At 53.8% G+C, this 27,289-nt stretch overlaps 6 protein-coding genes across 6 annotated transcripts; 3 read left to right on the top strand and 3 right to left on the bottom strand.

The window, feature by feature from the left end:
* Window positions 1–330: 330 nt before the first annotated feature.
* On the top strand, window positions 331–2,359 carry EsH8_VIII_000828 (uncharacterized protein; the record flags this gene model as incomplete). The annotated part of the gene is made up of 3 exons (XM_083269870.1): window positions 331–445; window positions 786–899; window positions 969–2,359. The coding sequence occupies 3 exons, from the start codon at window positions 331–333 to the stop codon at window positions 2,357–2,359; spliced, it is 1,620 nt and encodes a 539-aa protein (XP_083129638.1).
* Window positions 2,360–3,262: 903 nt separating this feature from the next.
* On the top strand, window positions 3,263–4,455 carry EsH8_VIII_000827 (mitochondrial carrier domain-containing protein; the record flags this gene model as incomplete). Its single annotated transcript, XM_083269869.1, has 3 exons — window positions 3,263–3,318; window positions 3,395–4,145; window positions 4,225–4,455. The coding sequence occupies 3 exons, from the start codon at window positions 3,263–3,265 to the stop codon at window positions 4,453–4,455; spliced, it is 1,038 nt and encodes a 345-aa protein (XP_083129637.1).
* A 1,489-nt stretch (window positions 4,456–5,944) lies between these two features.
* EsH8_VIII_000826 (Phox homologous domain-containing protein) lies at window positions 5,945–6,580 on the bottom strand (the record flags this gene model as incomplete). Its single annotated transcript, XM_083269868.1, has 3 exons — window positions 5,945–5,973; window positions 6,041–6,362; window positions 6,503–6,580. The coding sequence occupies 3 exons, from the start codon at window positions 6,578–6,580 to the stop codon at window positions 5,945–5,947; spliced, it is 429 nt and encodes a 142-aa protein (XP_083129636.1).
* A 1,360-nt stretch (window positions 6,581–7,940) lies between these two features.
* On the bottom strand, window positions 7,941–9,591 carry EsH8_VIII_000825 (Pre-mRNA splicing factor PRP21 like protein-domain-containing protein; the record flags this gene model as incomplete). Its single annotated transcript, XM_083269867.1, has 2 exons — window positions 7,941–8,251; window positions 8,313–9,591. The coding sequence occupies 2 exons, from the start codon at window positions 9,589–9,591 to the stop codon at window positions 7,941–7,943; spliced, it is 1,590 nt and encodes a 529-aa protein (XP_083129635.1).
* A 2,036-nt stretch (window positions 9,592–11,627) lies between these two features.
* EsH8_VIII_000824 (dolichyl-phosphate-mannose-protein mannosyltransferase PMT1) lies at window positions 11,628–14,971 on the top strand (the record flags this gene model as incomplete). The annotated part of the gene is made up of 4 exons (XM_083269866.1): window positions 11,628–11,914; window positions 11,977–12,266; window positions 12,326–14,079; window positions 14,276–14,971. The coding sequence occupies 4 exons, from the start codon at window positions 11,628–11,630 to the stop codon at window positions 14,969–14,971; spliced, it is 3,027 nt and encodes a 1,008-aa protein (XP_083129634.1).
* Window positions 14,972–16,213: 1,242 nt separating this feature from the next.
* Window positions 16,214–18,082, bottom strand: EsH8_VIII_000823 (uncharacterized protein; the record flags this gene model as incomplete). Its single annotated transcript, XM_083269865.1, has 1 exon — window positions 16,214–18,082. The coding sequence occupies one exon, from the start codon at window positions 18,080–18,082 to the stop codon at window positions 16,214–16,216; it is 1,869 nt and encodes a 622-aa protein (XP_083129633.1).
* Window positions 18,083–27,289: the final 9,207 nt, after the last annotated feature.

The raw sequence follows: 27,289 nt of genomic DNA, 5'->3' as shown, positions 1-27,289 counted from the left end.
CCCCTCCATGAACTACTCTCTCGTTCCTCTTTCGTTTGAGGCTTGCTCCAGTCAAGCTCCAACTCACCCCCCGTTACCTGAGGCATTCCTTGCCTGGTCTGGCCTGTCTGGACGCCACCTCTTAAGGTGCCGCTTCGCCATGAACTAACTAAACTCCAGATTCCAGATTCCCCTTATTACAACCCGAGGCTTCTCAGCCTTCACAGCCTTCTCCCCCCAACCATCTCACGCATCGACTTTGCTTGTTCACTCTTCTTGACGGGGGAAGGGCCGCAACAAAGCAGCTTGCCCTTGTGAGACCATTCCCATCTCGCCGGTGACATTCTCGCCATGGCGCATGCCCAGGATTCCCAAGAGCCCCATAAACGGAAACGGGACGCAGACGACGGCGGCACACAGCCAGCTCATTCTGATCGCATTCCCCAGCCTCCTCCGCCTCAGTCAGGTATGTGCGGTGCGCCAGTGTGTGTGATCCATGCCGAATCTCCAACAACAAGACAAGCGGAAACATGAGCCGTCGATCTCATCCATCAACTGCATCTTGTCGAGCCCGGAGGCAATCGAGGTTAGACTCGCCATTGATCCCTCGCCCCGGCCTGCCTGCAGCGCCGCTCGCACTTGTTTCCTTACCCTCAGTCTTTCCGTCTGCATCGCGCGAGTTCCGAGTCCCTTGGCAATGCTTAATTCATTCTGCCATGGAACTCTACCCCATCCGCCGCGCCGCGCCGCACCCGCTCGCACTGCACCTCACCTTCCTTGAATAAGTACTAATTGTCAACTCCAAGGCAATTCGTCAATCATCAACTACCTGTCTAAAGCCAACGCCGGCAAACTCAGACTCATCCAGGGAGAGCCTGACACATTTTCCGACGTGCTTGGCCTATTGAATCAATATGAAGGTACAGTCCCCTCTCCGCCCCTCCTCCACCCTGTGTAAATGCGCCGTCAAGCTCAACCGTCAATGATAGGGGTTCTCAATAGGCACGAGAGTCTCGCGGCCAACCTGGGCGCCAAGCTGACCGGCCCTCGTCTGCTGAAGGCTATGGAGGGCGCCTTCGAGGGCCCCATCATCACCAATCCACCGCCCGCCTATGGTGCGGCGCCTGTGAGCTGGCTGGACATTGTTACCTTCGCAAAGACAAACCCTGAAAAGTTCGTCCTAACGACAGGCCATGACGGCGAGCGCACTTGCCAGTTCTACCTAAACGGACTGCAAGTTCAAATTCTGGAGGACGACTGGCGCCTCATCATGAACGGCGCTTTGGACAGGTTTTCCAGCGTGTCCACCGCGCCTCTGGAGGAGGACGAGACGGCCGAAGTGGCGACACTGGAAATCGTGGAACAGCGACTGCAGGTCCTCATCAAGAAGGCCGATGAAATCGCCAAGAGGGCACGACAGCTAAATTATCATTTGAGCGGCCGAAGAGCCGGCATCAATTCGCGCCACCCCCCCAGTCAGCAGGGGAGCGGATCTGCCTTTCAATCCGTCAACCACTCCCGGGGCCATGTCACGCATGGCTCCGGCTACGACCTGCATACCGACCTGCTTCAACAGTTTCTCTCGTCTCCCCAAACCTACCCTCCCCGGGTCCCGTCCAGCGCTGGCCTCGAGCCTGCCCATTCAACAGGCCAACACACGCCGCCCGCGACTAACCCTCACCCGCATTCTCTTCCTTTACAGAACCGCCCGCCTGCAGCGCAGGCGCTCGCGATACCACAACGAGATTCGTCTCACGACCCCTCGTCGGCGCACAGGGGCATCATCACGGCAAGGATAGAAAAGTTGAACAAGGGAGATCAGATATGGCCGCCATGCGACCGCTGTCGTAGGCTCAAGTCGCCGTGCATCAAACACTTGACGGCCTGTCAGGGTTGCACAAAGAAACATGCCAAGTGCGGGTGGAAAACCATCACCGAGGAAGAGATTTCCTGGCTCAACCGCGAGGCGAGCAGCAGTGCCGATGAGGCGCACGTCGAGCCGAGCCCGGTACACCCAGTGCCCGTGAGGACGTTACGGTACGATCCCACTCAAGACGATGGTCGGCCCAGCGAGCCGCCACCAGCAGCCGGTTTTATGCAAGGGGACATATCCCGACCGGCCAGCAGAGGCCAACAAGACCACCGCCAGCGGTCCCCTCTAGACCCCGGGTCTCGCAGCAGAACGAGCAGTTTTATGGACGTGGAACACGAACCACCTCCTAATCCCAAACCCTGGATGCCAGAACCGCACCGGGGAGAGCAGCTCCCCAGTCTCAAGAGGGATCATTTGATGCTAAGCCACATGGCGTCGGCAGCAACGGCAGCGGCTGATGCTCGAGATGCCAGTATAACGCCCGCTAGCAATATGACTGGACGATAGCCGACTGGTCGTGGCAGGTGAACGTGTCAGAAAAAGAATATATGAATCAATCTGGCAGCACATAGGCTTGTAAAAGCGGAACAGACGGGAAGAACCCAAAAGGGAGTGTGTGCGTGCTGTGTGTGTAGTGTGTAGTGTGTAGTGTGTAGTGTGTGTGCGTACATGTCAGCATTGTGAGGTGCGGTTCAAGAAAAAGATACTCATAATTATATCCAATAAACTTCACCAACATCTCACCCCACCATCTGGTTTCATCTGAGTGTCTGTCCTGCTGAGTGTGCACTCAGCTCTCATTTGGCGCACCTTTGAACAAAGCAAGTACCCTGCAGAGTTATTCCAGGGTCCATGATATATCTATGCAGGTTGGCTTACACAGGGCTGCACACCATGGTACGACAGGGGGCAAGGAATTGATGACCAATGGTAGGGGACGTTCACCAAAGCCACAAGAGAAGCACGGTCCACATCAAGCCGGGTAAAGTGGATACAGATCAAATATGAGAGGTCGTGGCGTGGCGCGTTTTCACTTATCGAAGAAAAAAAGTTGCCCAGCTCCTCAATCATCCATGACGAGCTGCTCCCTCACCCACCCTCCACCGACATGATCTCGACGTAACTGTCCCTCGACCTTGACCCTTCGACGCAAACCGTCCTACCGTCTCCGACGTTCGATATCGTAAAGACATTGACTTTCCCCCCATCTTCTCCAATTCCAACTAGCATTAACAGCTGGTCCTTTTCCGGTCGCCACTTCGCCTGATGGCCCATTCTGCTCCCGTATCCGCCGAATTCATGTCTGCGACAGACAATCGGCCGGCCTCGCGCCGTGCCCCAGACACAACATCATATCCGACATCTCGAGAGACTGGCGATGTGATCCCTGACACAAAACAGAACCCAGCCATGGTTGAGAAGGAATCGCCATTCGCCAAGTCATGGGTGCATTTTGTCGCCGGAGGGTATGGCTAGAGCTCCCCACCCCCTTAATGGGAAAAATTGCATGCGCAATGTGTTAACTCATCTTCTGCAATGCAGCATAGGAGGAATGACAGCCGCGACACTGACAGCACCCCTCGACGTCCTTAAGACCCGCCTCCAATCCGACTTCTACCAAGCCCAACTCCGCGCCTCCCACCAAGCCCGCGCCCAGGCCGTCGGCACCCTGAGCCCCCTCAGAGCAGCCGTCTTCCACTTGAGGGAGACTTTCCAGATCCTCGGCTCCGTCTACAAGATCGAAGGACCTCGCGCACTTTTCAAGGGCCTCGGTCCGAACCTCGTTGGCGTCATTCCCGCGAGGAGCATCAACTTCTACACCTATGGCAACGGCAAGCGCCTCATCGCCGAGTACGGCAACGGCGGACAGGAGGCCGCGTGGGTCCACTTGGCGGCGGGTGTGGTGGCGGGAATCACGACGAGCACGGCGACGAACCCTATTTGGCTGGTCAAGACGCGGCTGCAGCTTGACAAGAACGTGGCGGCGCAGAAGGGCGGCGCGCACAACAGGCAGTATCGTAACAGCTGGGACTGCATCCGGCAAGTCCTGAGGACCGAGGGTTTCACGGGCTTGTACAAGGGTATGAGCGCGAGTTACCTGGGTGTCGCTGAGAGCACGCTGCAGTGGGTGCTGTACGAGCAGATCAAGAACAAGCTGGCGAGCAGGGAGGAGCGCATCATCCAGAGCGGCCGGCAGAAGACGTTCTGGGATCAGACGATCGACTGGATGGGTAATGCCGGTGCTGCAGGCGGTGCCAAGTTGGTTGCTGCCATTCTGGCGTACCCTCATGAGGTATGAGTTATGTCGAGAGCCATCTATCTGCCGACCATTGAAGTTGAACGACTGCTGACATGACGAAACAAAACAATAGGTCGCGCGGACGAGGCTACGACAGGCCCCCCTGGCCAACGGACAGCTCAAGTACACGGGTCTATTCCAGTGCTTCCGCCTTGTGTGGGTGGAGGAGGGCTTCATGGGCCTCTACGGCGGTCTCACCCCTCACCTCATGCGCACGGTGCCCAGCGCCGCCATCATGTTCGGCATGTACGAGGGCATGTTGCGACTTTTCAGCACCCCTTCCAAGACCGGCGCGAGCTTGTAATTGAGCCGGGCATCAGTCCCGACGACTACGACGACGACTTTTGATTATTCCGCGACATCCGGCCCATCAATGGTAACGACCGAGATCTCTTGGGATGTAAAAAATTTTGTACTATATGAACGCATGATCGACGATCACCGGAGCGCTGGGATGAACGGACGGGAAACCCTACCAAGAGTCCTTGCATACCGACAACTCAACAACTCTTCCCTTCTCAAGTATTTTTTTCGACGTCATCTTGAGATGGATGACATGAAAAAGCAACTTGAAAAAAAGGCACCCTCTTTTTTTTTAAAAAGCAACATATAGCCCGGAATGTAAGATACGGAGCGAGCGACACTAGACTTTTGCTGTAAAGGCTCTCAAAAATAAGGGCTTGGGTTCAGGGCAAGGCAACCGAAACCAAACGGGCCCCTTGTGTGGCGGGCTTTTATTTTGAACGGGCATCAGATGGCGTTCGGGGAAGGCGACATGTAACAACACGAAAGAGAAACAAGAAGAACCCCCCCCCCCAAATTTAGCCACACACAAGGCGCGGAAGAGGTGGCCCAGGCTGTTCTCCGTAGGAGAGGCAGAAAGTATCAGTGTACTATAATGTATATACTAAAGAAAGAAGATCGCCCTAGCAAACTGTTCTCGGGGAAGCGAGCCGAAGGACTATATTTACCACACACCTTTCACAATCACATATTTCCCATAGGGTTCCGGGACATAATCTGAAAGAACCTTCCCACCAAACCGCCTGAAGGTTCGCCGAGATGGCCGGCCACCCCAGCTCTGTCCACTGCGACGAGCATTTGATTCTTCCGAACCGCCTTTCGAGATCTTTGTGCTTTCTTGTCGCATTGGCGGGCATCATCTCAGCCGAGTAGGAGGAGGAGAACACTCACTTCCTTCACGTATGGTCTGCTCAACCAAACCAATCGCACAGCATTCCGGTCAAGGAACCAAGTTCTGCAGGCTTCACTTACAGCAGCCTCCACTTCATTCCAAATGAAGAAGGGAGGATTGTCTATCATTACAAGGTCGCCCGATGCAGTAAAGGATAATGGTCATGATTCTCGATTTTGGAACGCCAACCTCCCCCCCACTTCGAGGAGAAAAGCAACGCTGATGCTGTCCGCCTGGGCGGAGTTTCGTGCTCGGCGCGGTGGAAATAAAACAAAAGCTATGGGAAAGTGAATATGGAAAAACCAAGCTCGGACAAAAGACGCAACTCATCACTAGAGGATATACGGAAACTCAAGCAACCAATTCCATCGCACCTCGTATCCCACCCTCCATTGCCCAACCCAAGTGGTCATTTGATAAGAGACGCCGACTCAAAAATATTGCTTGTGTTTTCGTTTCCTCATCACCCTCCTTCCATCCTCGAGGCCTTCGTTAAGCCATCCAGCTGCGTGTCGACACGGTAATGCTTGGGTGGCCGTTTGCGCAGTTTATTCGGTGATCGCGAGACCGACGAGGCGAAGCTGAGGCGGAGCTTCAGTCACCAAGCATTGCGGTCCCAGTTGGGGTCTAATCATCTGTCGTGTCAGCCGTGTACGCCCCCTTGCCCCCAGTAGCATAGAATACAGTAACCCACCTTGCACGAACGCAGCTAGGACCTTGCTGCCAGTCTGAAGCAGCGGGTGGCCGACAACAATGCGCAGGAATTTCTCGAGGCCGGCACGGCGGCCCTCAATGACGTCGTCACTGAAACGGTTCGTAAAGACCTTTCCAGGCAAGGGCGGGATGGTGACGCGGGCGCTCTCACGCTCAAGGATGTCGCGGAAGTACTCAAAGTCGGAGTAGCGGCGGCGCACGCTTGAGGCGCGGAGCTTGAAGGCTGGAATGTTGGTGCGACAGACGATCTCGTAGTCGGTATACATGCTACGGCCCATGCCATGAGTTCGGGGGTTGCGAACCTAGAGGTTGGATGGTCAGAAACGGCATCACAAAATGTATCTTTCGTATGAGAGATTGAAGGCGGCGGCGGCGGCAACGCGGCCAGTGGGATATGAGAAAAGGCGGGAGAGCGGAAAGGCTGCCGCGGCAAGCTGCTCACCTCGATCTCGAGAAAGTTTTCGGGCGGACCGTAGATCTCGTCAAACGACTGCTGTCGGTTATCTGGCATTGCCTGCATGATGGGCCGCAGGAAACGTGGCGAGGCCTGGCTGCCCGCCTGTGATCCGGTCGGGGATGTGGGAGAGGTAGGCTCAGCGCCGGTAGCGCGAGCGGCGTTCTGGTTTCCGGAATCCGTTTTGACGGCTTCTTGGGGGAGACCAATATTCGAAGTGTATTCACGATTGGCGACGCACGAACGGTAGTCGTCGTAGGCGCGCGATATCGATTTCGGGGCGTCCCTTCTGTTCCTCGCCTCTTTTCGTATGCCTCGATCCTCCTTTGTGATGTGGTTGGGAGTTTGTGTGGCCCGCGGTTGTCAAGACGCTGTGGTGTGGTGCGGACAAGGTGAGGTTGCTTGGAGTAAAAAGTCGAGGTGGGGGAATGGTGCGAAGGCGGCCGATTGCAATAGAAGACGGAGGATGCAAGTTGTTTAGCTGTAAATTGCGGGGGAGCAATCACCAGCCAACCCGGCGGCAGCCGCAACCACTGGCTGATGATTACAAGGCAGGACAACAGAGGCTGAGCCGATGCACCAGTTGTAGAGGGGGGGGCGGGCCTTTGCGACAGGATCGGCACCGGTGCCCGATTGAGCAAGTGGGGTGCCAGCAATACTTCTGGAATCAATCCGAGCTGAACGCAATTGCACCTAACTGTCTGTGATGTGAGCTTTACGATTATTCGTTTATGTCAGTAAACCTTGGGCCGGTGAGTAACAGCAGCAACACTAGCGGGGACTTACTCTTTAATCGCTGCCTCGATGCTGCAGATGTTAGAATTGCAATAGACTTGGGCCTTGGAACAGAATTATGTGTTATTGCTTGGGGTTTAATGCGCTTATCCCATCCACACATCAAACCCCCCATTTTCTCGGGGTTGTTCATCGTAGACCGCCCTCTGACTGATCTTAATCTTCATTTCCGCAGCGTATTCAACTCGCATACGCCAGCATACAAATACAGTAATTGACTACAGTATGCCATTTAGTACCATCCAGGATGCGCTATGCCCAGTTTCCATAGACGGTGGCCTTTTGTGACTCCAGGCACCCGCCCTCCGGATCATGCCACTTGCGGCAAATGACCCCGTGAACCGAATCAGAAATGCTGGAGCATTGAATAAGTCCTCTGAATTCAAGCAAACAGTAAACGCCAAATTCTCACCTCCAGGCCGAGCCTGTATCCATGCATACACACACACACACACACACACACAAGTCCCCGCCGCGGTCCTCGACCAGGCTGGGCGACTTGTTATTCAACGCCATTGAGCAGCCCAGGGCTGAAGAGATGGTCAATTTCGTGTGTGCCCCATCAGACGTTGGCGTCGGGTGTTTTGCTGGTCATTCCATCCGCACGGTATCGTTGTTCGCTTATGACACCTTACTTCTTATCCGCAAATCTCTGGTGAATGGCGCGGATTTGCTCCTCGACATTTAAGTTGTGCAGATGGTTGATATGCGCCTGGCTCTTTCCCTCTGGATTCCCATCAAAACTGTGGATGGTGGCCTTCTTCCGACGGGCAACTTCCTCTTCTGATATAGGTTGGCCGGTAACGCCATCAAAGACGTCACTTCGCTGACTGGCCAGACGCTTCAAGTTGTTCGCAACATCCGCGGTAGACAAGTTGGTTGTGGAATATCTTGCTTCTGCTTTCGCCTTTTGGTCCTTCCATTGAGGGTCCAAGAGCTCAACTATACAGATTGTCAGTAGCCTTCAACGGCGGTTATCTGGGGGAATGGGGAAGTAGCCTACTTCGCATATGATCTTGCAGCTCGTCCATGGGAATTTGCTGCTTGCAGTTCGGGCACAGGGCCATCTGAATACTCTGCTTGTTGGCAGCGCGCTGAAGTGCCCTCGGCACGTAATTCTCTTTGATCTTCATCGGGGCCGAACCGCCCCGCGCCTCAGCACGCGCTTGCTGCTCTCGAGCACGTGCTTCTGTTCTCTCCTGGATCCTGCGCTCTTCCTCCTCTTCTTCCGCTGAACGCTGCGGCGGGCCATTCTGGTATGATTGGTTGAGTGCCGGTGCTTGTGCCTGGTACGACTGCTGAGGCGCATATCCTGTGTGGACTGGTAGTGTGTGGGATGCCTGAGGGTAGGCGTTGTAGTTCGATTCTTCGTCGGTCGGCATAGCTTCTTCGATGCGGAGGTTAGTTATCGACGCCTTGTTTCGTTCCTCGAGTGACGCGTATTGTAACTCGGAAAGGTTTGTTGGCGGTGGCAGGTTCGCATGTTCGTCGGCATCGGTGAATACAATCGTCTCAACAACAACAAAATCGTTCCAGTCGATGCGTGCGAACTCAAGCTTCTTCTTCTCGTCCTCTTCTTCCTTCTTCTGCTTCTCAACTTCCTGGAATTTCGAGTATTCGGCGCGTTGCTTCGCGCGGCTCAAGACGTGATACTTATCATCGACGTTTTGCTGAAGATGGACAATGCGCTCCTGCTCCAACTTGCCCCCTTCGCCACCAAGTCCGCTAGCCCTCAATAATGCCGTGTACTGATCGACCTGGTGTTGAAAAAAATTGTGGAATGTGTGGTTGGGAATGAGGAACTGGAACTGGGGATTGCCGGCCTCGCGCTGGGCAAGCTGGGTCATGAACTGGCGGCCGTTCTTGGCAACGAACAGGGCAGTCAAGCGAATTACTTCGAGATCCTTCTGGTTGATTCGAGGCATACGAGCGGAGAACTGGAAGTCGGGAGGTTTGGGTGGGCCCTTAGGCTTCTGCTCGGCAGGCGTAGCTTCGTTGGCGCGACCAGCAGCAATGGCAGTGCCACGGCCGGCCTTGATCTCATCGAGTCGCCATTGATAAAAGGCATGGTAGGCGTCGGCATTGTTTAAAAAGCTGAATTTGGGGTTGGAGCGTTCCTTTTCGCGGATTCTGTCCTCGAAAATCAGGCCGTTTCGCGCGACATAGCCTGCTGTCTTCTCGAGAACGTTACGGATTTCGCGGGGAGGCAAAACGACGCCGGTGGGAGGCTTGAGCTCATCGAGTGCGGCGGCGGCATCGCCATTGGTCGCAGCTGAAGCCATGTTGGATGGAAAGCGCGCGCAGTCAGTTGATGTCGTGGGAATGCGGCGCGTGGAGCTTTGCGAGACGTCGGAACGAACAATGCTCTCTTGCCTTCGTTGACTTTTTCGGAGACGCCAAGGCGGCACCCAAACTGGCTGGCGGGTGCCTTAGTCAGCAGGCCTTGCATTGCGAGCATCGAACATCGTAGACATGACGCACGGTCCAAGTCGACACATGAGCCTAAGAGTCTGACCAAGTCATCTTCAGACTATATGGGTTTTAATGGATCAAATCCAAAGGTTTCTTACTAGTTGAGTGTACCAATGGCACAGCTCCAGGCTTGGAATTGGTAACCTCCAAGGCTCTGTCGGTGCATGGCTCTGCATGAAATTACACGTTTCCAGTCTTCTCTCTTCTGAGACTGCGTTCTCCTATTTCTTCCCCTTTTTTTTCTCTTTTTTTGCAGCGTCCTTTTACCCTTCACCGTGTATTAATGCTTTTGATTTCTCACTCGCCAAACTCTCGGATAGTTGGCTAGGATCGAAGTATTTTGGCACTGGGCTTGGGATGCGTCGCAGCAGATATAATTGGAGGGGAGACAAGGGAGTGTGGGCAAGTGGATAATTAAGGCTCATGAATGAAGGGAGTCCGTTGCGGTTCCATTCCCAATGTCCTACAAGACTGCGTTGGCGAGATATGGGACGGCGTTATCGGACAGTTCATTTTCTGTGTCTGTTGACACACCAGCCACGCTCGGATGCTGGTTTTCTAGACCTGCAGCAAAATACACAGTACGGACTAAAGTATGCAAGCGAGGCCAAAGTGTTCTTGTGTAAGGTAAGTTGCCTTGCGTAAGCCGTCATTTTTCAGCCGCATTATTTCGACGCACAGGCCACCGCCCAATGGTAGTGGATATGGATGGATCCAGTCGAGAAACTGGAGGACGGGACAAATTGGGTGTCACTGACAGAAGAGGCCTGGGCGCGGAGAACAATGGCAGCCACAGCACGTTCATGAGTGTCTTCCCGCCGTCCACTTTGGCGCTAAAGAGAGCACGGATATTCTCCTATGCAGGAGCTAAGACCAGGTAACATCAGCTCAAAAACCATTTGTTCCAACGGGATGCCTGCCTGACCAAGAGGATCTGCAGTGTCCAGTCCAAACTATGCGTATAGAAGAAGAGCATTGTGGCTTGGGGGCTGCCGCTGCCACATGCAAACGGACGCCGTCGCAGCGCCGCCTTAAACCGCGTAAAGTGCCTCTTGCTACCAGTATGGAAGCCTTCCCTCGGGTCGGAAGAAAACCCCAGCGGCCCAGTGATCTGTGGGGGGTGGCCCAATATTCGCGTCCCTGGAGACTGGACAGAGCAGGGTTATTTTAGACACATTGCGCCCGATGGTGCCCACAGTTGTCCTCTGCAGCTCACCTGCAGTCCACTGAGAGCCCGTTTGCTCGTTCTGGGGGGTGGCAGCCATGGGGAATCGTGGGTAGGGAAGGGGCGTGGATGGACTCAGGGGGGGCACTGGAGGAGCTAGGCAGGTCCTAGGTAGGCCCTAGCTTCGACCAATTACTACAGTAAAACCACATGGGATGAGGCCACTTAAGCTACAACTTCGACCCTGACCCCCTTACTCCCTTCCAGCCTGGCCTCCCCAGCTGTCATCAGCTTCCGCGGCCAAACTTTCCGCTACCAGACCGGACTGTCCTGACCTCTTTTTCCCCCCTGCTTCCTCTTCCTCAAACATATCCTCCTTTTCTATTGAGGGCATTCATCAAGGTCGCCCGTCAACCTATTTTGCCTCATGACGGCTTTTTAATGCCCGTGTTTTCTTCTCGACTCTCTTTGATCCCCTTTCCACCTTCCTGCGACACGACCGAGGCGAGAAAACCTTGCCATTTCCCCTTCGCCTTGCTAGGTGCCGACCTCTCCACCATCGTCGTCGACAGCGCCGTCGCCAATTGTTGTCGCTGTTGGCCTTGAGAGAACGAGGCCCTCGTCTATTCTAACCACACTACCTACCCTTCTGACTGCCCACGATCCGATACCTCGTCTACGATGGGTGCCACCAAACCCGTTCGCTCTCCGGAGCCCACACTCGAGAAGTCAGCCAACGGTGCCAACGGAACTCACGGTGCCAACGGGGCCAATGGTGCCAACGGAGCCAATGGTAAATCCTCCGTCAAGCGTGAATCAAGCTACAAATCCGATGGCGTTGAGGACAACGACGTCTTCCTTCTGCCCGCGTCCGACTACCAGATCATGCTGGTCCTAACCGTGCTCGCTGCTGCTGTACGCCTGTTCCGCATCTATCAACCCACCAGCGTCGTTTTTGATGAGGTCCAGTAAGTCCACAGGTTCATAACTCCCTCCAGCTGCACACCTCCTCTAACCTTGTCTCCTCCAGCTTCGGTGGCTTCGCTTCGAAATACATCAAGGGCAAATTCTTCATGGACGTACACCCTCCCCTGGCCAAGATGCTAATTGCCTTGACTGGCTGGTTGGCTGGATTCAACGGCGACTTTGACTTCAAGGAGATTGGCAAGGACTACCTTGAGCCTGGCGTTCCCTACGTCGCCATGCGCCTGTTCCCTGCCATCTGCGGCATCCTTCTAGCCCCTCTCATGTTTTTGACTCTGAAGACTACCGGATGTCGTACCACAACTGCTCTGCTGGGGTCCAGCCTCATCATCTTTGGTATGACGAACCTATGTCTTTTTTTAATGCTTTGGAACCCTCACTTACAGACAATTTAGAGAATGGCCTCCTTACCCAAGCCCGTCTTATCCTCCTTGATTCCCCTCTTATGGTCGCGACTGCATTTACCGCTCTCTCCTTCCAATCCTTCACGAACCAGCATGAGCAGGGTCCCGAGAAGGCCTTTCAACTGAGCTGGTGGTTCTGGCTGGTCCTGACTGGTCTGGGATTGGGCACGACTGTCAGTATTAAGTGGGTTGGGCTGTTTACCATTGCCTGGGTTGGAAGCTTGACTCTGGTCCAGCTCTGGGTTCTTCTTGGAGACACCAGGAACGTTACTCCGCGCATCTGGGCCAAGCACTTCATGGCTCGTGCCTTCTGCCTGATCATCATCCCCCTTGGCTTTTACATGGCCATGTTCGCCATCCACTTCCTCTGCCTGGTCAACCCTGGCGACGGCGATGGCTTCATGAGCTCCGAGTTCCAGTCTACCCTCAACTCCAAAGGCATGCAGGATGTTGCGGCTGACGTCGCCTTTGGCAGCCGGGTCAGCATCAGACATGTAAACACGCAGGGCGGCTACCTCCACTCTCACCCTCTCATGTACCCCACCGGCAGCAAGCAACAGCAAATCACCCTGTATCCCCACAAGGATGAGAACAACCTATGGCTTCTTGAGAACCAGACCCAACCCCTGGGCATCAACGGTGAGCAAATCAATGGAACCCAAGCCTGGGACAACCTCCCCGAGCCTGTCTTCATCAAGGACGGCGATGTCGTTCGTCTATACCACACGCCCACGTTCCGCCGCCTTCACTCTCACGACGTCCGACCTCCTGTGACGGAGGCCGACTGGCAGAATGAGGTGTCTGCCTATGGCTATGAAGGCTTCGAGGGCGATGCCAATGATTTGTTCAAGATCGAAATCGTCAAAAAGAAGTCGCTTAGCTCCGCCTCCAAGGAGCGTCTTCGCACAATCGAGACCAAGTTCAGACTGGTTCACGTCATGACTGGTTGTGTTCTCTTCTCCCACAAGGTGAAGCTTCCCGATTGGGCTTCTGAGCAACAGGAGGTTACCTGCGCAAGAGGAGGTACGCTTCCCAACAGCTTGTGGTATGTCGAGTACAATGAGCACCCCCAGTTAGTCGGCGAGAACGTTGAGAAGGTCAACTACCGCCATCCCGGCTTTTTTGGCAAGTTTTGGGAGTTGCAGAAAGTTATGTGGAAGACGAACGCTGGTTTGGTCGAATCTCACGCCTGGGACTCTCGCCCTGACTCTTGGCCGGTCCTTCGGCGCGGGATCAACTTCTGGGGCAGGGACCACCGCCAAATCTACCTGATGGGTAACCCCATAGTGTGGTGGAGCTCTACCCTCGCCGTTGTCATCTACGTTCTCTTCAAGGGCATTGCGACTCTCCGCTGGCAACGCAACTGCAACGACTATGCCAACACTACCTTCAAGCGGTTCGACTACGAGATCGGTACTGCGGTGTTAGGCTGGGCTTTCCACTACTTCCCGTTCTATCTGATGGACCGTCAACTGTTCTTGCATCACTACTTCCCAGCTCTATACTTCGCAGTTATTGCGTTCTGCTCAACCTTCGACTTTGCCACTGCTCGAGTCTCGCTTGCTGGTATCCGGAACAACCCCATTATCAACCGAGCCAGCGCAGTAGCGATCCTCGCCCTCACTGTTGTTGTTTTCGCGCTGTTCTCTCCTTTGGCCTACGGCAACCCTTGGACCAAGGCCGAATGTAACCGAGTCAAGGTTGTCAACACATGGGACTTCGACTGCAATTCCTTCTATGATGACGTAAGTAAAACCACTGCTTTTGTACCGGAAAGAGGGATGCCGGAGAGGGGACTGTAAGGGTCTGTACCAAGCGATGCGCTTTTGGTTAAGCCGCAGTCATGTCGGGAAAGATTCATAGCCAAATGAGACGAGATTCGGCAAAGCGTTATTAGAATACGTGAATGCCGTGCATTAATGCTAACATTGTTAATCACAGTATTCCCAGTACAAGGAGTTGCTTACTCGTACTTCTGCCGCGGCCACTCCCACACCGACTAAGTCTCAGGCCCCCGTCGCCCCCATTGGCGGTGAAGTGGGTCAAATTCCCATCGTTGATACCCCAAAGGAGCAGCTGGATGAGGCTGCTGTCTCGGGCGCCCCTGGCCAAAAGGTCCTCTCCCGCGAGGAGCGGGTTGAGTACCGAGACCAAGACGGCAATCTTCTTAATGAGGAACAAGTCAAGGCCTTGGAGGGTAAGGTTGAATTTAAGACCAAATATGAGACGAGGACGCGCGTCGTCGACGCAAATGGGAATGAAGTACAGGTACCCGAAGGCGGATGGCAGCAAGAGCAAGACAGCAACATTGTCCTGCCTCACCCTGATGTCCAGGGCCACGACTCGGTCGCATCCAAGGTCGCCGAGAGCAGCCAAGGCGACAAGGAGGCCGAGCAGAAGGAGGCCGAGAAGCAGGCGGCCGAGAAGCAGGCGGCCGAGAAGAAGGAGGCCGAGCAGAAGGAGGCCGAGAAGAAGGAGGCCGAGAAGAAGGAGGCCGAGAAGAAGGAGGCCGAGAAGAAGGAGGCCGAGAAGAAGGAGGCCGAGAAGAAGGAGGCCGAGCAGAAGGAGGCCGAGCAGAAGAAGGCCGAGCCTGCAAGCAAAGGTGACAAGGAGGCTCCTGTCCAGGAGGAGCTATAGGTGTGAGTTGGACCTTTATGAGACAGCAATGGCATAGCTATATGTTCCTGGAGTGGATCAACTGTCATGGTCTGTCTCCGTACACCAGCTGCCTTGTGCTAGAGACGAACCCTCGTTGTCGATGAGCATATGGAACCCAGACAAGGGGTTGAAGCGAGGCGATGTCGAAGGTAGTGTATACCGGTCCATGGTTGTAGTGGAAAGCCATGTGTTGTGATTTCTAGCAAGTTCCTTTTTTTGGACTGGAGCAGCAGGACAGGAGGGGGAGGTGGGACAGCCACAGAATCCAAAGATCTCATTTGTTGTTTGCAAAACCAAACCAAGTCATGACTACCGATATAAACGCTCGGCGAGGTGGTTTCGAAAGACGCATGCGTGTAGTTCCAGCTTTCTCAAATCGGGACAATCTATCTCCAACTCCTCAACCTGCGTGCTCCTGTGACAATGATCGGGCTTGGCCTTCGTTAGGAGCACCGACTACTTCCTGCCCGTAATACAAGAACGGCCGTAGGGAGGCTGCTCGGGGTGTGAAGAAAGGGACGGGCCTCTCAAGTGCTCTACCCGCCTGACCAGGTTGCGTAAAGTATCTTCTGCACGATATCCTTCTCCGCCACGTCAAGGGTGATTTCGCAGGCTGTTGGCGTCTACCAGGGCTTCTGACAGGCTGTTGGCGTCTACCAGGGCTTCTGAGATGATGACACGCATCCTTCCCCCAGACCGTGAACAGGCAAATGATTGGGATAAACCACGACTAAAGGAGCAAACATGGCAGTTCGTTTGCATGAAGGCCCACGAATGGATCACCCCGAAGGTCAAGGCTTCATCATCTTTGCCATTAATAGTAGTGCAGTACGATCTAGTACCCGTGTTCCTCCGTTCCCGCTCCTGCTTGTCTAGCAAATGCCCTGTTTCCTCCTGATGGTAATTGTTGCTGGTCCCTGTAATGGACACCCTTTTTGATCTCCAAAACGCCAATGCCAGTTCCAAGAATAAAGTGATATATGCCTCTCAGCCCATCCTAGGCTCGCATACCTTTATCCCCATCCCTCCCCCCCCACTCGCCCACCCGTTCCCAGTTGGCCATCATTAGTAGCCCCAGCTTTCCAGCATTGGGGCATACGGCGTAATTAATACAGTATCAAAATTATTTGTGTAAGTGGTGTCAAAATCGAGGCCTGGTCGCTATGATAAGTCGCGCTGTTGGCACGCTTAAACCACCAGGATCGGCCTTTTTACGGATCGTTACTCCGAAGATGTAATAATAGGCAATTGTTCCCGAGTGTTCGGAATGCTAATTGAGAGTCTTTTTTCCTCATCTTTCTCTGCAGTGCCACTTTTTTCAGGGGACAAAGATTGCGTCGAGTTCCGATTGCTCGGGCACGGCGTCTCTGGTCGGGAGACAGGACCTCCCCCGCCCACGGGTGTTGGCGTCTCCTCAGAGGGGGTAGCGTACTCGCTGGAATGTTCTTCGACCGCCGCCGCCTCTGGTTCTGCTTCGATATCTTCAGGCTCGCTCTCATGGCTGATGCGAGGGATCTTGTCCGAGGCAGTCATATGATGATGACCAGTCGGAACAACACCGCCACCAATGCGAGACCAGAACATTTGCTCGCGCAAGCGAACACTTTCCTCCCAAGCAGCCTTCTCGGCACCTTCGTCGTCCGCGCGCCAATGGCCGTCTTTCACAATGCGTAAAAAGTTGAGGAAATCGCAGGTAGATCTCACGCGTCCCAAGCAATATCTGCAAAGGGGATAACGTTGTGCCGACTCGGACTCGCTGGTTCGGAATCGGTAGGTTCGCAAATGGTCCTCATCCTTGCGCGATTCGCCACATAAGGAGCAGGGATAGAACTGCGGCTTGACCAGTGATGCAAATGGCGCATTGGCAGGAATCGGCTCCACCACGATCGAGCCGTCACTCATTGCATTCAAAACACTTCGCCGCGCGAGCCAAGAAAGCCCGGGAGCAATGTCTAGCCGCAGCGTTGGTTCGACATCCTCAGCCAAGACACGCTTGAAGAACTTCGTCTCCTTCAGGGCTGGCGGAGGTGGGCCCAAATTAGTAGAGGCTGTACTCGAGACCGAGGCAGGAGTGTTCGGCGTCTGTGGTGACGATGTTGCGGGTGTTCCGGCTGTGGATAAAGAGGCAGTCGAGGCGTTGGAGGGATGGGCACTGGAAGTGCTCCCGCCCATTCCAAGGCCGATTCCACTTAAACCTGTGAGGGAGCCGGACGAGACGCGGCTTCCGGCGCGGTTCCGGGAAAAGCGTGTAAGGTTAACAAAGTCTTCATATGCGCCTAGGTCGGTTCTAAGAACCGGCTGTATGAGATGAGTAAGACTCGTAGGGTACGTAGGCGAGGTCGGGTCCACAAGAGGTGCAGCGACGATGCCCTCGGAGCGATCGTCGTCTTTGGTGTCGAGCTTGCTGAAGCCGGGCGACGAGGGAGCAGTTCCGGTTGTGGCATCCTCTCTTTCAAGGTCCATTTGCTCCATAACATGCTTGAGGTCTGCTAGTTGCTGTTGTTGAGAGGTTAGCAGGGCCTCCATATCGCCCAACTGCGACCTCAGGTTATCGTTTTTCCGTTGTAGGACTTCCTGTTCAAGCCGTGCCTCCTCTTTGGCCGAGATGACCATGTTGTTGGCCTCCTCGAACAAGGCAGTGGTCAAGTTCTCCAGCTCTTGCTCTATCTTCTTCTTCTCCTTTTCGATATCCTCCCGCAGCTTCTTCTCCTGCGTAACGCGAAATAAAATAGTCTTTTTTTCATCTTCGGCCGTCTTCCGACGAATCCAGATATCGCCGGCAAGCACTTCTCTTTGCGACTCGTTCTGTTCTTCCAAATGCTTGATCTTCTCGCGTGCTCTTTCCAGCTCTTGTCGTGTTGCAGAAAGCGTGTCATCGAGGGTTGTCTGGTGGTTGATTGCATTGATCAACTTTGCGCTCAGAGTGGCAACTTCATCGTTCAGCTCGGGATGATGAGCGTTGTCGCCTTCGCTTGCGGGACTCATGGCCCGGCTGCGCGGATCAGGTAGAGTGCTGAGTTCACCGTCATCGTCTGGGGGTGATATGGTCGTAGGCCGCAGTGACGGCGACGAGGCGACTGAAGAAGACATTATGGGAAGATCGGCGACGGACGGTGCTTTGGTCGTTGTTCTCGTAGCCTTTGGGCTGGGAGATGGTGATCGAGCTATGGAGGAGAGAGATCTAAAATGTCCAAAAGGTCTGCTGCCAGATTGGGGACTGGTATGCTGTGTCCAGCCAGCGACCGCGATAAAACTGTGCCAGGCAAGGTTAGTAACGGCCATTTGACGGCGGAGTGTGCAATGTGTAATGGCTTTGCAGATCCAAGGTTTCCCAAGCACTAGAGAGGGAGGAGATGGAGAAGAGAGTATGGGCTGTTTATTGAGGGACGAGACATACGAATCCATTCCCTTCTGAAGTCGACAGGCCGCCGAGGACCCAAGACAGTAGCTGACAAGTGTGGACTGGTGTAGTTTGGATTGTTTGACGTTGAGACAGTGTGTTGGCAAGAGCTAGCAGCGCCTGCGAGGAATCCAACGGCGGATGCGAGGCGTGACAGCAGCTCACAAGCTATTGGGGCAGTGGAATGTCGGGTATCAAACGCCAATTGATTGCTGTCAACAATCAAATTGGATGGGGACAAGAGCAGCCGGAACGGAGCGTTGGGGCCTTAGACGTAGCACGACGACATGGCGATGCTAACAAGGTCGAAACACTGCTTCCCTTCCTGTGTTTGATGGTGTTCGGCGCGGCGATGGGCTTGGTCGTTCGTTCGTATGAGGGTTGCAAGATTTCGTGACGAGGCAGGAGATTAGGCGTAGCTGGGAAATTCCTACTCGTAGAAATGGCGTGCCAGGTCTCGGTTCGAGGGAGGGGGGGGTTGGAGGTGAGGGTAGTCAAGATAGGAAGGAAGAGGAGAGGAGAAGACGGGAGATAACTGGTAGAAGCCGAGCAGCGGAGCACCCAAGGCTTTGAGTCTTTTGGCAGCGGCGGCAGGAGGCCGAGTGAGCAATGGAAGCAGGTATGCAGAGCGGCGGCGGCAAACCGAAAAAAGGGCCCAGCCAGAGAGAGAATAGGATGGGCAGCGAAAGACTGGGGACCAAGAAGAGCGGACCAGGGCCAGGGCCAGGACCAGGACTGGAGCTGGGTGGATGACATGGGTGGCATTGGACGGGGTCGAGCGTGACAGGGACCAGATGTCGAACACCGAACTTGACCTCACATTTTGGGGATGGGTGGGAGACTGGACGGATGGATGGGCAGACAGGCAAGGCGCTGGAAGGACTGGGCGGGGCGGGACCGGACTGGACAGGCGTGAGATCGTGGGACTGGGACTGTTGCGTGGTGGGTCTAGGACAAGAACTGGTGCGCTGGACAGGGGTGGGGGCGGTGCAATCGCTGGGACGGGCCCGAAAGGCTCGTAACCTTGATGCCTTTCTCTCTTTTGGCCCCATGACTGACTGATGGCAAACAGGCAAGTCACTGTACCACGGCACACTACTGCTGCCATTCTGGACCTCAGCCAAGTCCCTTTCTGGACAATACCCATGTCTCTTTTAGTTGTGCAAGGTTTGAGGTTCTCAGTAAGCTACTATGCAAATTGCCATTGAGTTTCCCTGGCGGCTACTAATTCTGTTTGCCTCAAAGGATGTATGGACGGGACACAGTCAGCAATTGCGCACCGAACCAAGGGGAGGTCGGTTGCCGGTTACTGCGTATACCACCACCACCAGACTGCGTACCCTAGTGTACACTAGATGGCACTTGGGCATGTACATGGCATCCGTAGCACAGAGGAGTGACGAGTGGACGAGTGAGGAGGCAGGTGGCAAGTGGCAGGCGGCAGGCGGCAGGCGAGTGACGCGCGACGTAACGCCTGCCAGCGACGAGTGGAATGCACATGTTCCCCAGGGCCATTGGTCGGTCGGTCGGGACGCTAAGGCAAGAAAGAAAGCTGCTGCTGCAACAACTTCGGGCCTGTCGCGTGGATGATGATCTCGTAGTGGGGATCGCTGTCGGCTCAATCGGGTGCGCCTGGCCAGGACTCAACACAGCTGTGGGCCTAGACTACTTGACTACTGACAACCTATACCACACTGCGAATAGGCACTTGGTGTAGTGCAGTGCGGATGTTCTTTCGCAAAATGCTGAGGGCCGGGGTGGGGGGCTGGTGAGCTGGAAGTGGGCAGACCAAGGCCGCTGAGATGACGACCCAACCTTTCGTGATTCGCATCCGCCCCCTTTGCGCGCCTTCACAGCCACAAGTCAATCAAAAACCCAAATGTCAAAAGTCCATCCGTCCATTTGTTCTCGTCAAGTCTTCTACCGATAACCCTAACCTGATCCTGATCCGCGCATGTTGCGATGACAGAGGGCCATGGCGATTGCAGCTTCGCCTCATGTGAACGAATGCGAGTGAGTAGGCAGGTCACCAAGTATTATACTACAGCGTGCATTTCGATAATCAATGCCTGCCTGCCTTGGAGATGAGAATGCCTACCATGTAGGGTACGGTCGAGTGAGCTATGGCAATGGGACGAAAGCGTCTCAAGTCTTGCTTGCCCCCGAGCAATTTGGTTTGATTCATTTCGGATTGCGCAGTAATTTCAACCCGATACACCATCACTCGGGCCAAATCCCTTGTTGCATTCCCCCTTCTCTCCCATGAGGGGATAAATCCAAATGGCTTGCTGGGTTTGGCACCGGGGCCCGATTAAGCAATTGCAGTCACAGACGCCATCACCTTTTACCTCGAGGAGGAGGTCATGTGGCGGCTTCCCCCTCCTTCTCCTCTGTTTCTCTCGCCATCCCAGCCCACGTCTTCATTTTCCTGCTGTGCCGAGCGGCTACAGCGATCATGGCAGCGGAGGGAACGGCAAAGAGGGGGGCACGGACATCGGGCTGGTCCCTAACGGGCAGGTGTCTCCAAGTGGTCATAGTTATGAACACCCCAACAGCTGCTTATGGACGTAGTGTATTCGTACTCCAGGTGCTCTCAGGAATGCAGTGCAGTACAGTGCAGTACAGTGCACTCCCTCACTAATATGCATGGATAATCCAGCCGCCGCCCGTATCCTCATCAGCCTCGGTCTCCATCTACCCCCGCTGATACCGAAACCTCCCGTCTCCCTTACGTGGTACATATTAGTATCCGTACTCTGCACAGAATATCCATATCCGTGCTCCGTACCTTGTTGTTCTCCCCTCACCTTAAATGACCTGCCTCAACCTGCTGCGAGCCTGCCGATACATTAATACCCATACCTTGTCGATATCTACTTCCCTCTCACTTCGCCTTGATTCGCTACGCCGCACTAGGCACAGCCCGTTCGACGGGCCCCGAGTTGACGCGCACGCATCGCTGGGAACACGACACGGGTAACCCCAGCCAACATCCCGTCGTCTCCGCTGCTCGCTCGCCGTCATCCTGACCTATTGCTAGGTATTATGTGTCCCTTGACGTCCCCCGGTTCAGCGGTAGCCCGGGATGAGTTGTCGCCCGCTTGCTTCCCAATCCCCCTCCCATTGCCCGCTTCCAGTCTGCAAGTTCACACAGCGAATCCGAGGTTCTGTCTGTCCGTGTATGCACCCAATACGAGTATTGCACCTTGCATCATCAGAATCACCCTCCCCATGTCTCTTCTCTCCTGTGCCTTTTCAGAGTTGCTTATGAAATGGAATCTACAACATCGACCCAGCTGGTTTCAGGTCACGAACGATCAGCGACGACCCCCGCTCAGTCCATCGTCGTGTTGGCCTATTCTTGGCCTTGCATGGCTCCTCTTTGCCGGATTGATCTTCATTCGAATCAGCTCCTGACCGGCATCGTCAGAAGCATCGGATACATTGCGCATCTGCATCTGCATCGACATCAGCCCGAGCCCCAGCAACACCAAGACCGAGCACCGGCATATTGGCCTACCTACCCGTCACCCTGTCACCCCGTGTCCACATCACTCTGGACTTCGAAGCATGTTAAGGGACTGCGACGTGCTTCAGCTTCGCAATGCTTGTGCTCATCTTATGCCTGTGCGGCATCTGCCGAGAAGCCATGCCAATAGCTGACTTTATTCAATCCAATCCAGCTTCCCTCGACAAACGACAATGCTTTCTACCCAAGGTACCGGTACTTTCACAACCACTTTGGCCTGTTATGTTTCTTCAGACCGGGGGCCGGCCCCCAGGACCCTGGCTAAGCAATATTACCGCGCTCGTCCAGCTATGTCACCTCGCCTATTGCTTCTAGCCTGACGCGCCTGGTAGGCATGCCTCCTCGCTTCTTTATCTCCTGGTTGAGGCCATTCGTTTGATTTGACTGCATGTCTCCATGTCATGAGACAAGTTTTCTTTGAGTATCGACGCCTCTCGAAACCCATTCACCAAACGTTGGAGAAGGCCAGCCCCCGGGTCTCCTTCTGTCCATCGCTAGCCCCCTTGTTCACTACGCCATCCGTTGCATTCTCTTTAGCCGCAGCAATGTCCTCTTTCCCCCTTTGTCTCCTGGACAAACGCCATTCCCGCCTTCGCAAACTGTCCATCCGCTATCCTAGTTGCCAACGTCGATAGTTTCTGTGTCCGGTGGCTGGCGCCCGGAGCATGTTCAACCGTCTCGCGTCTCTCTCAAAAAAGCGGCTCTCCTGCCAAGCCACAATAAGCAACACGTTTGTAGCAATGCCTCCACGGGCTCTTCCGGAAACTAGAACACCAACGGCGCCTCTTCACGCCGTCGATTGCTTCTCGCCTTTGCCAGTTCCAAATTTGCTGTTCCCCCAACCCCCTACGATCCAAACGGCCGGCGCCTCATTCTTGATGCGAAGCATCTATGCTTTTGTCAATTTGCTTATTCCCTGTCCGTCTGTTCAGGCAAACCCTCTTCGTCTCGTCTCCCCCGGATCCTGATTGTGTTTCACACAGACGTCTTGCTAGATTGTCAGTCCCCGTCCCAGCTTTGTTTGATACTTCTCAATAGCAAGACAGATCTGACGCGTCAGCGTCGAGAGGCTGAAGAGTGACCGCAAAACAAATACTATGCCTGATGCCCTCGTCTGATGCGCACGCCTCACCCCGAGAAACTGCCTCTCTTATTATTGAACCCTGAATCCTATCGGAATATCTTCCATTCTAGTGCCAGGAGCACCCTACTTGACATAGCATTTTGGCCCTTGAATATGAATTGCTTTCGGAACTCGCCTTGGGTGTGCAATTCCGACCTTGGCTGTTGTGTTGTTGCGGACTGGTTCGCACTATCCGTTACTCAGAGTACGTGCTTCGCCCTTGATTGATGTGCACTTGATGATGATGCGACACAGCCTCAAGACCATGCACGGCCCAGTGGCCAAGAACAGTCTGACAACGTCATCGTCAAGATTGGTACTAATCGTCATCCGTCTTGGGCCGATACCTGCAGACGGCTCGTTGTATCCCCCATACATGAGACCCCGAGAGTGCCGTCGGGTCCGTTCTCGGGCCGCAACACCACGCATGATCTCGTCTCATGCCGTTGGCCGCCGCCCACTCGCATTCTCCCTTTACTTTCGTGAAACGGAAACTGACTTTAAGTCAAAGGGAGCATCAGGCGTTCATATATAGCTCCCGCAAATCGCCATGTCTCGTTTTGCCCATATCCGCTCTGCGCCGCCAAGTGATACCTCGAGGACTTCACTCATACACGACATGGCCGGTTCACATACGCGTTACCAAGTAACCTATAATATTATAGTTTTCGGCGCAGGGCTTGGCATGGTCTCGGTTGATCTAGGAGCCGTAGCGGGCTGCACTGTATACAGGTTCATTGGAACAAAAAGAACAACTTTCAATTTTGCTATATAGTTGACTAAATTGTGCAGATATGTCACATACGACCATACCCACTGGAGAACTCGGGATCCCGTCCGCTCTCCCATAGATAAGCCAGTGAGGGCCGGATTAGTAGTTGGGTCGGTGACGACCAGCGAATACCTGGTGTTGTATGTTATTTTGTTTTGCTCGCGTTCGTCATGATAGATTCTACCTAGGTAGGTAGGTTGGATAAGAAACGTTATGTTCGATTTGGTCTATTTATTACAGTAAAATGCTCCGGTCGATGCTCGGGCTCCTCTCGAAGCCTAGAGACGGGATAAGAAGGATCAACTTTTGATTGGGCTTTCGTCTTTGTAGTTCCTCGCGCAGTGATACCCTTAAGCAAAGGATAGGCAGTTGAGTGGAGTAGTTTTGTGAGATATGCCTTTTTCTATGAAACACTTACTCCTGTTTATGTTGTCACCAGTCATTCCATTATAGCATATCTTCACAGTCCTTTAACCTTCTCTCTTTCAACACAGATCATTCTTAATGGTTTGTCGTTTCCAACACCAGGATTCTAAAAAATAAAAAAAAACTCTAAAAACAAAAAACGTGTGGAGGACTCGGTGTCAACTGTTAATGGGCTGCCGGGGGTTCTGGCAGGAGCATAAGGAATGATGAGTGGTGACGTTGAACTTCACTGCTAACATGTGAACCGGATATCAAACTATCATTAAATGAATCAGAGAGTAGCAATCGGATGTTAAGAAAAGTAATCGTAAGAGGATTATAGGGTTTCTGAAGTTCTCTTCGTTTCATGAAGCGGTATGAAGTTTGTGGCTACTGTTTTTCACAACGATCACGGGTTCTCGGATAGTGTATAAAGCTCCATCAGAAATCCCTTCACCTCTGCAAAACGCTGAACGAAGAGAGACAAAGCAGACAAGAACATTTTTCTACTTTACTTCCAGAACTTGAGATTGATTACCCTAGGCTCGTAGAGAGGGAGTAAGGTGATTCGACAACTGACCAAGTAGATACCTCCTCAGTAAACATGGTTCTTTTCTGTTGCCTCCCAAAGTCCAAACAGAAATTGCCCTGTCTTGTCTCCGGTGCCTAGTAACTAGCGAGACTCTTTTATCATTAGCCAAGCACTCAGACTCGGCGATTTGAGTCATGAGAGGCTACTATGACTTCCCCCTTACGCCCACGAATTCTGGGTTGACTGCCTGTTATCTAGTGTTGATTTTGTGGGTAGGAAGGACCTAAAGAGTCTCATCGCCAAAACAATGGGTTTCTGGCAACTATTTGAAAAAGCCGAGTCAGGAATTCAAGTCGCTGTGGGCGTAATTCAGAGTATAAAGGAAACTGCAGAAGCTAAACGCGCTCGCCTCTACGCGTTCATGGAGAGCATTTGGCGCCCAAGAGCGACAAACCCGAGGCCTCGGGAAAGTCTTGCAAGCCATAAAGTACAAAACTTTCTATTATGCCGTTGAATTTACGAAAGCTGACTCAATCTTCCAAAGATTCGGAGCAAGACCCTCCCTGGTCCCCGAAGGCTATCTAAGGCACACAAAGGTTCTCGAGCTCCAGATGCCTACTAGTTTCTTGTAAAACCCAATGAATCCAGAGGTTTCAAGTAGCGACATGCAAAAGGGTCTTGGGTATCATTGGACCGGATGCATTCAAGGGTTGCCTGTATTCCACAGTGAGAAACAGCTCGACAGCAACGGAAAAGTGGTCGCAACTATCCCCACTGCGATTCACAACGGCAATATTATCACAGCACAGCGCAAACAATGTGATCTATTTGGTCAAACTAAAGCGGACAGATGGCTGCTTCTGATCACGGAGAAGTCACTAGACTTTATGGAAGAGTGTTCCTTGAAATCAGTTTCGAGTCTCGCCATACAAGGTACGACGGCATAGAGGATGAGTTCAAAAGGGTTTGGCGGACCTATCTATTTTAGTCTTTCGTGTCGCCGACTATCTAGTTTAATATGGCAACCCGAGAGCACAAACATCAACGCACTGGAAGAGTGTCGACTCCTAGGCGAAGAAGCCCAATAGGCCTGTCCTCCGAATCACTTTCTCGAAACAGGAAACAGGGGGTGGTTCGGCGCCGCATCGGCCTCCACTTATGCCCGTCTTGTATCACGGGGGAACCCCGATCGCACCGGGGCAGTGCTGAACCCTTTCCACATTTAGCAGCTGGGAGCGATGGGTAGAAGCGAATGCGAAGAAACGAGATCGCCCGAGCATGTCCACCTCTCGCCTTCATGCCCTCCTCGATTCACTCAATCATTTCCCAACGATGGACGACAGTGTAAGTGGCGGTAGATGACGAACATGGCAGCCGGATGACGTGGAAAAGTGGTACAACGCCATCACTCCGGCTTGCTGAGCGGGGGTGGAGCCTCCCTCGATACTTCCGAAGTCGCAGAAACATCCCATCGACGCCGGAATACTGGCTGTGCAGCCAAACGCGCATCGTCCACGAGGACATCGTCCGAAGTTACCCCTCGTCGTATTCGCGGCCTGTCACGGCTGCCTTCTTCGATTGGCATGTCTCAACCGCCGGAATTGCTCATGCTATAGGGAACCGTGCGCTGTGCCCTCAAGAATGACCAAGATATATAAAGTTGCCACAAACCTGTCCGCATCATCTGCAGCAAGAAGTCGAAGTCATCCACGCCGAAGTTAACCCCCACGGAACCAACCATCCAGTATAGGCTCGGGCTTTGTACAATACCCCAGAAGACCTCAGTACTGAAAAAGGAAAAAAAGAAGAAAAAAACAACAACACTCGAATTCCTACCTCATACGCTAAAACCACTGGTGGTAATCAGACCCGCAACCACAGACGTAGCCCTCTCAACAATAACCATCATGTGCTGCAGGAGACGTCGCGCCGCCCGCCAAGCCTGGCTCGAACAACGAGCCGCAGGAGGCGGCAGATGCGGCCGCGGCTTCGGCCCCGGATCCGGTGGACCGCCTTTCCGTCCACCTTTCATGGGCGGCGGCCATTTCGGTCGATGGCGAGACACCCCCCGAAACGACACCCCGGATAACCCTTCACAGTTTCGACAAGTCGCCGCCCAAAATCAGTTTGCAGCCCGAGATATCGAAAAGGGTACGGCACCCATTGAAACCAATGCTGGTCGTTTTTCTTTCATGTCTGATCCCTTTGGCCGATGGAGGGATTCAGGAAGGACTGACGCCAAGACTGACGCCAAGCGGGAGTCTACGATGACCTTGCCCCCGCGATACACTTCCGGCGTCGCGGTGGTACCGCAGTGGAATGACGAGAAGGCTGCGGGCCAGCGCGAGTCAACCCCAAAAAACTAGACGTGGCGGGTGCAGTACTAGAAGAAGGGAGGAGTTGATGGTTTCATGCAGAGGTCTACAACTACGGCTGGACCGGTAGGCCGGTAGGCTAGCAGAAGCAAGGGGTAACTGAGGAACAGGATGAGACAGAAAGTGGTTATATTTCCAAATACTTAAAGAAATTAGGTGTG

Source organism: Colletotrichum jinshuiense, chromosome 8 (assembly GCF_051148585.1).
Source record: "Colletotrichum jinshuiense chromosome 8, complete sequence".
Lineage (NCBI taxonomy): Eukaryota > Fungi > Ascomycota > Sordariomycetes > Glomerellales > Glomerellaceae > Colletotrichum > Colletotrichum jinshuiense.
This window is presented reverse-complemented; position numbering and strand designations above follow the sequence as displayed.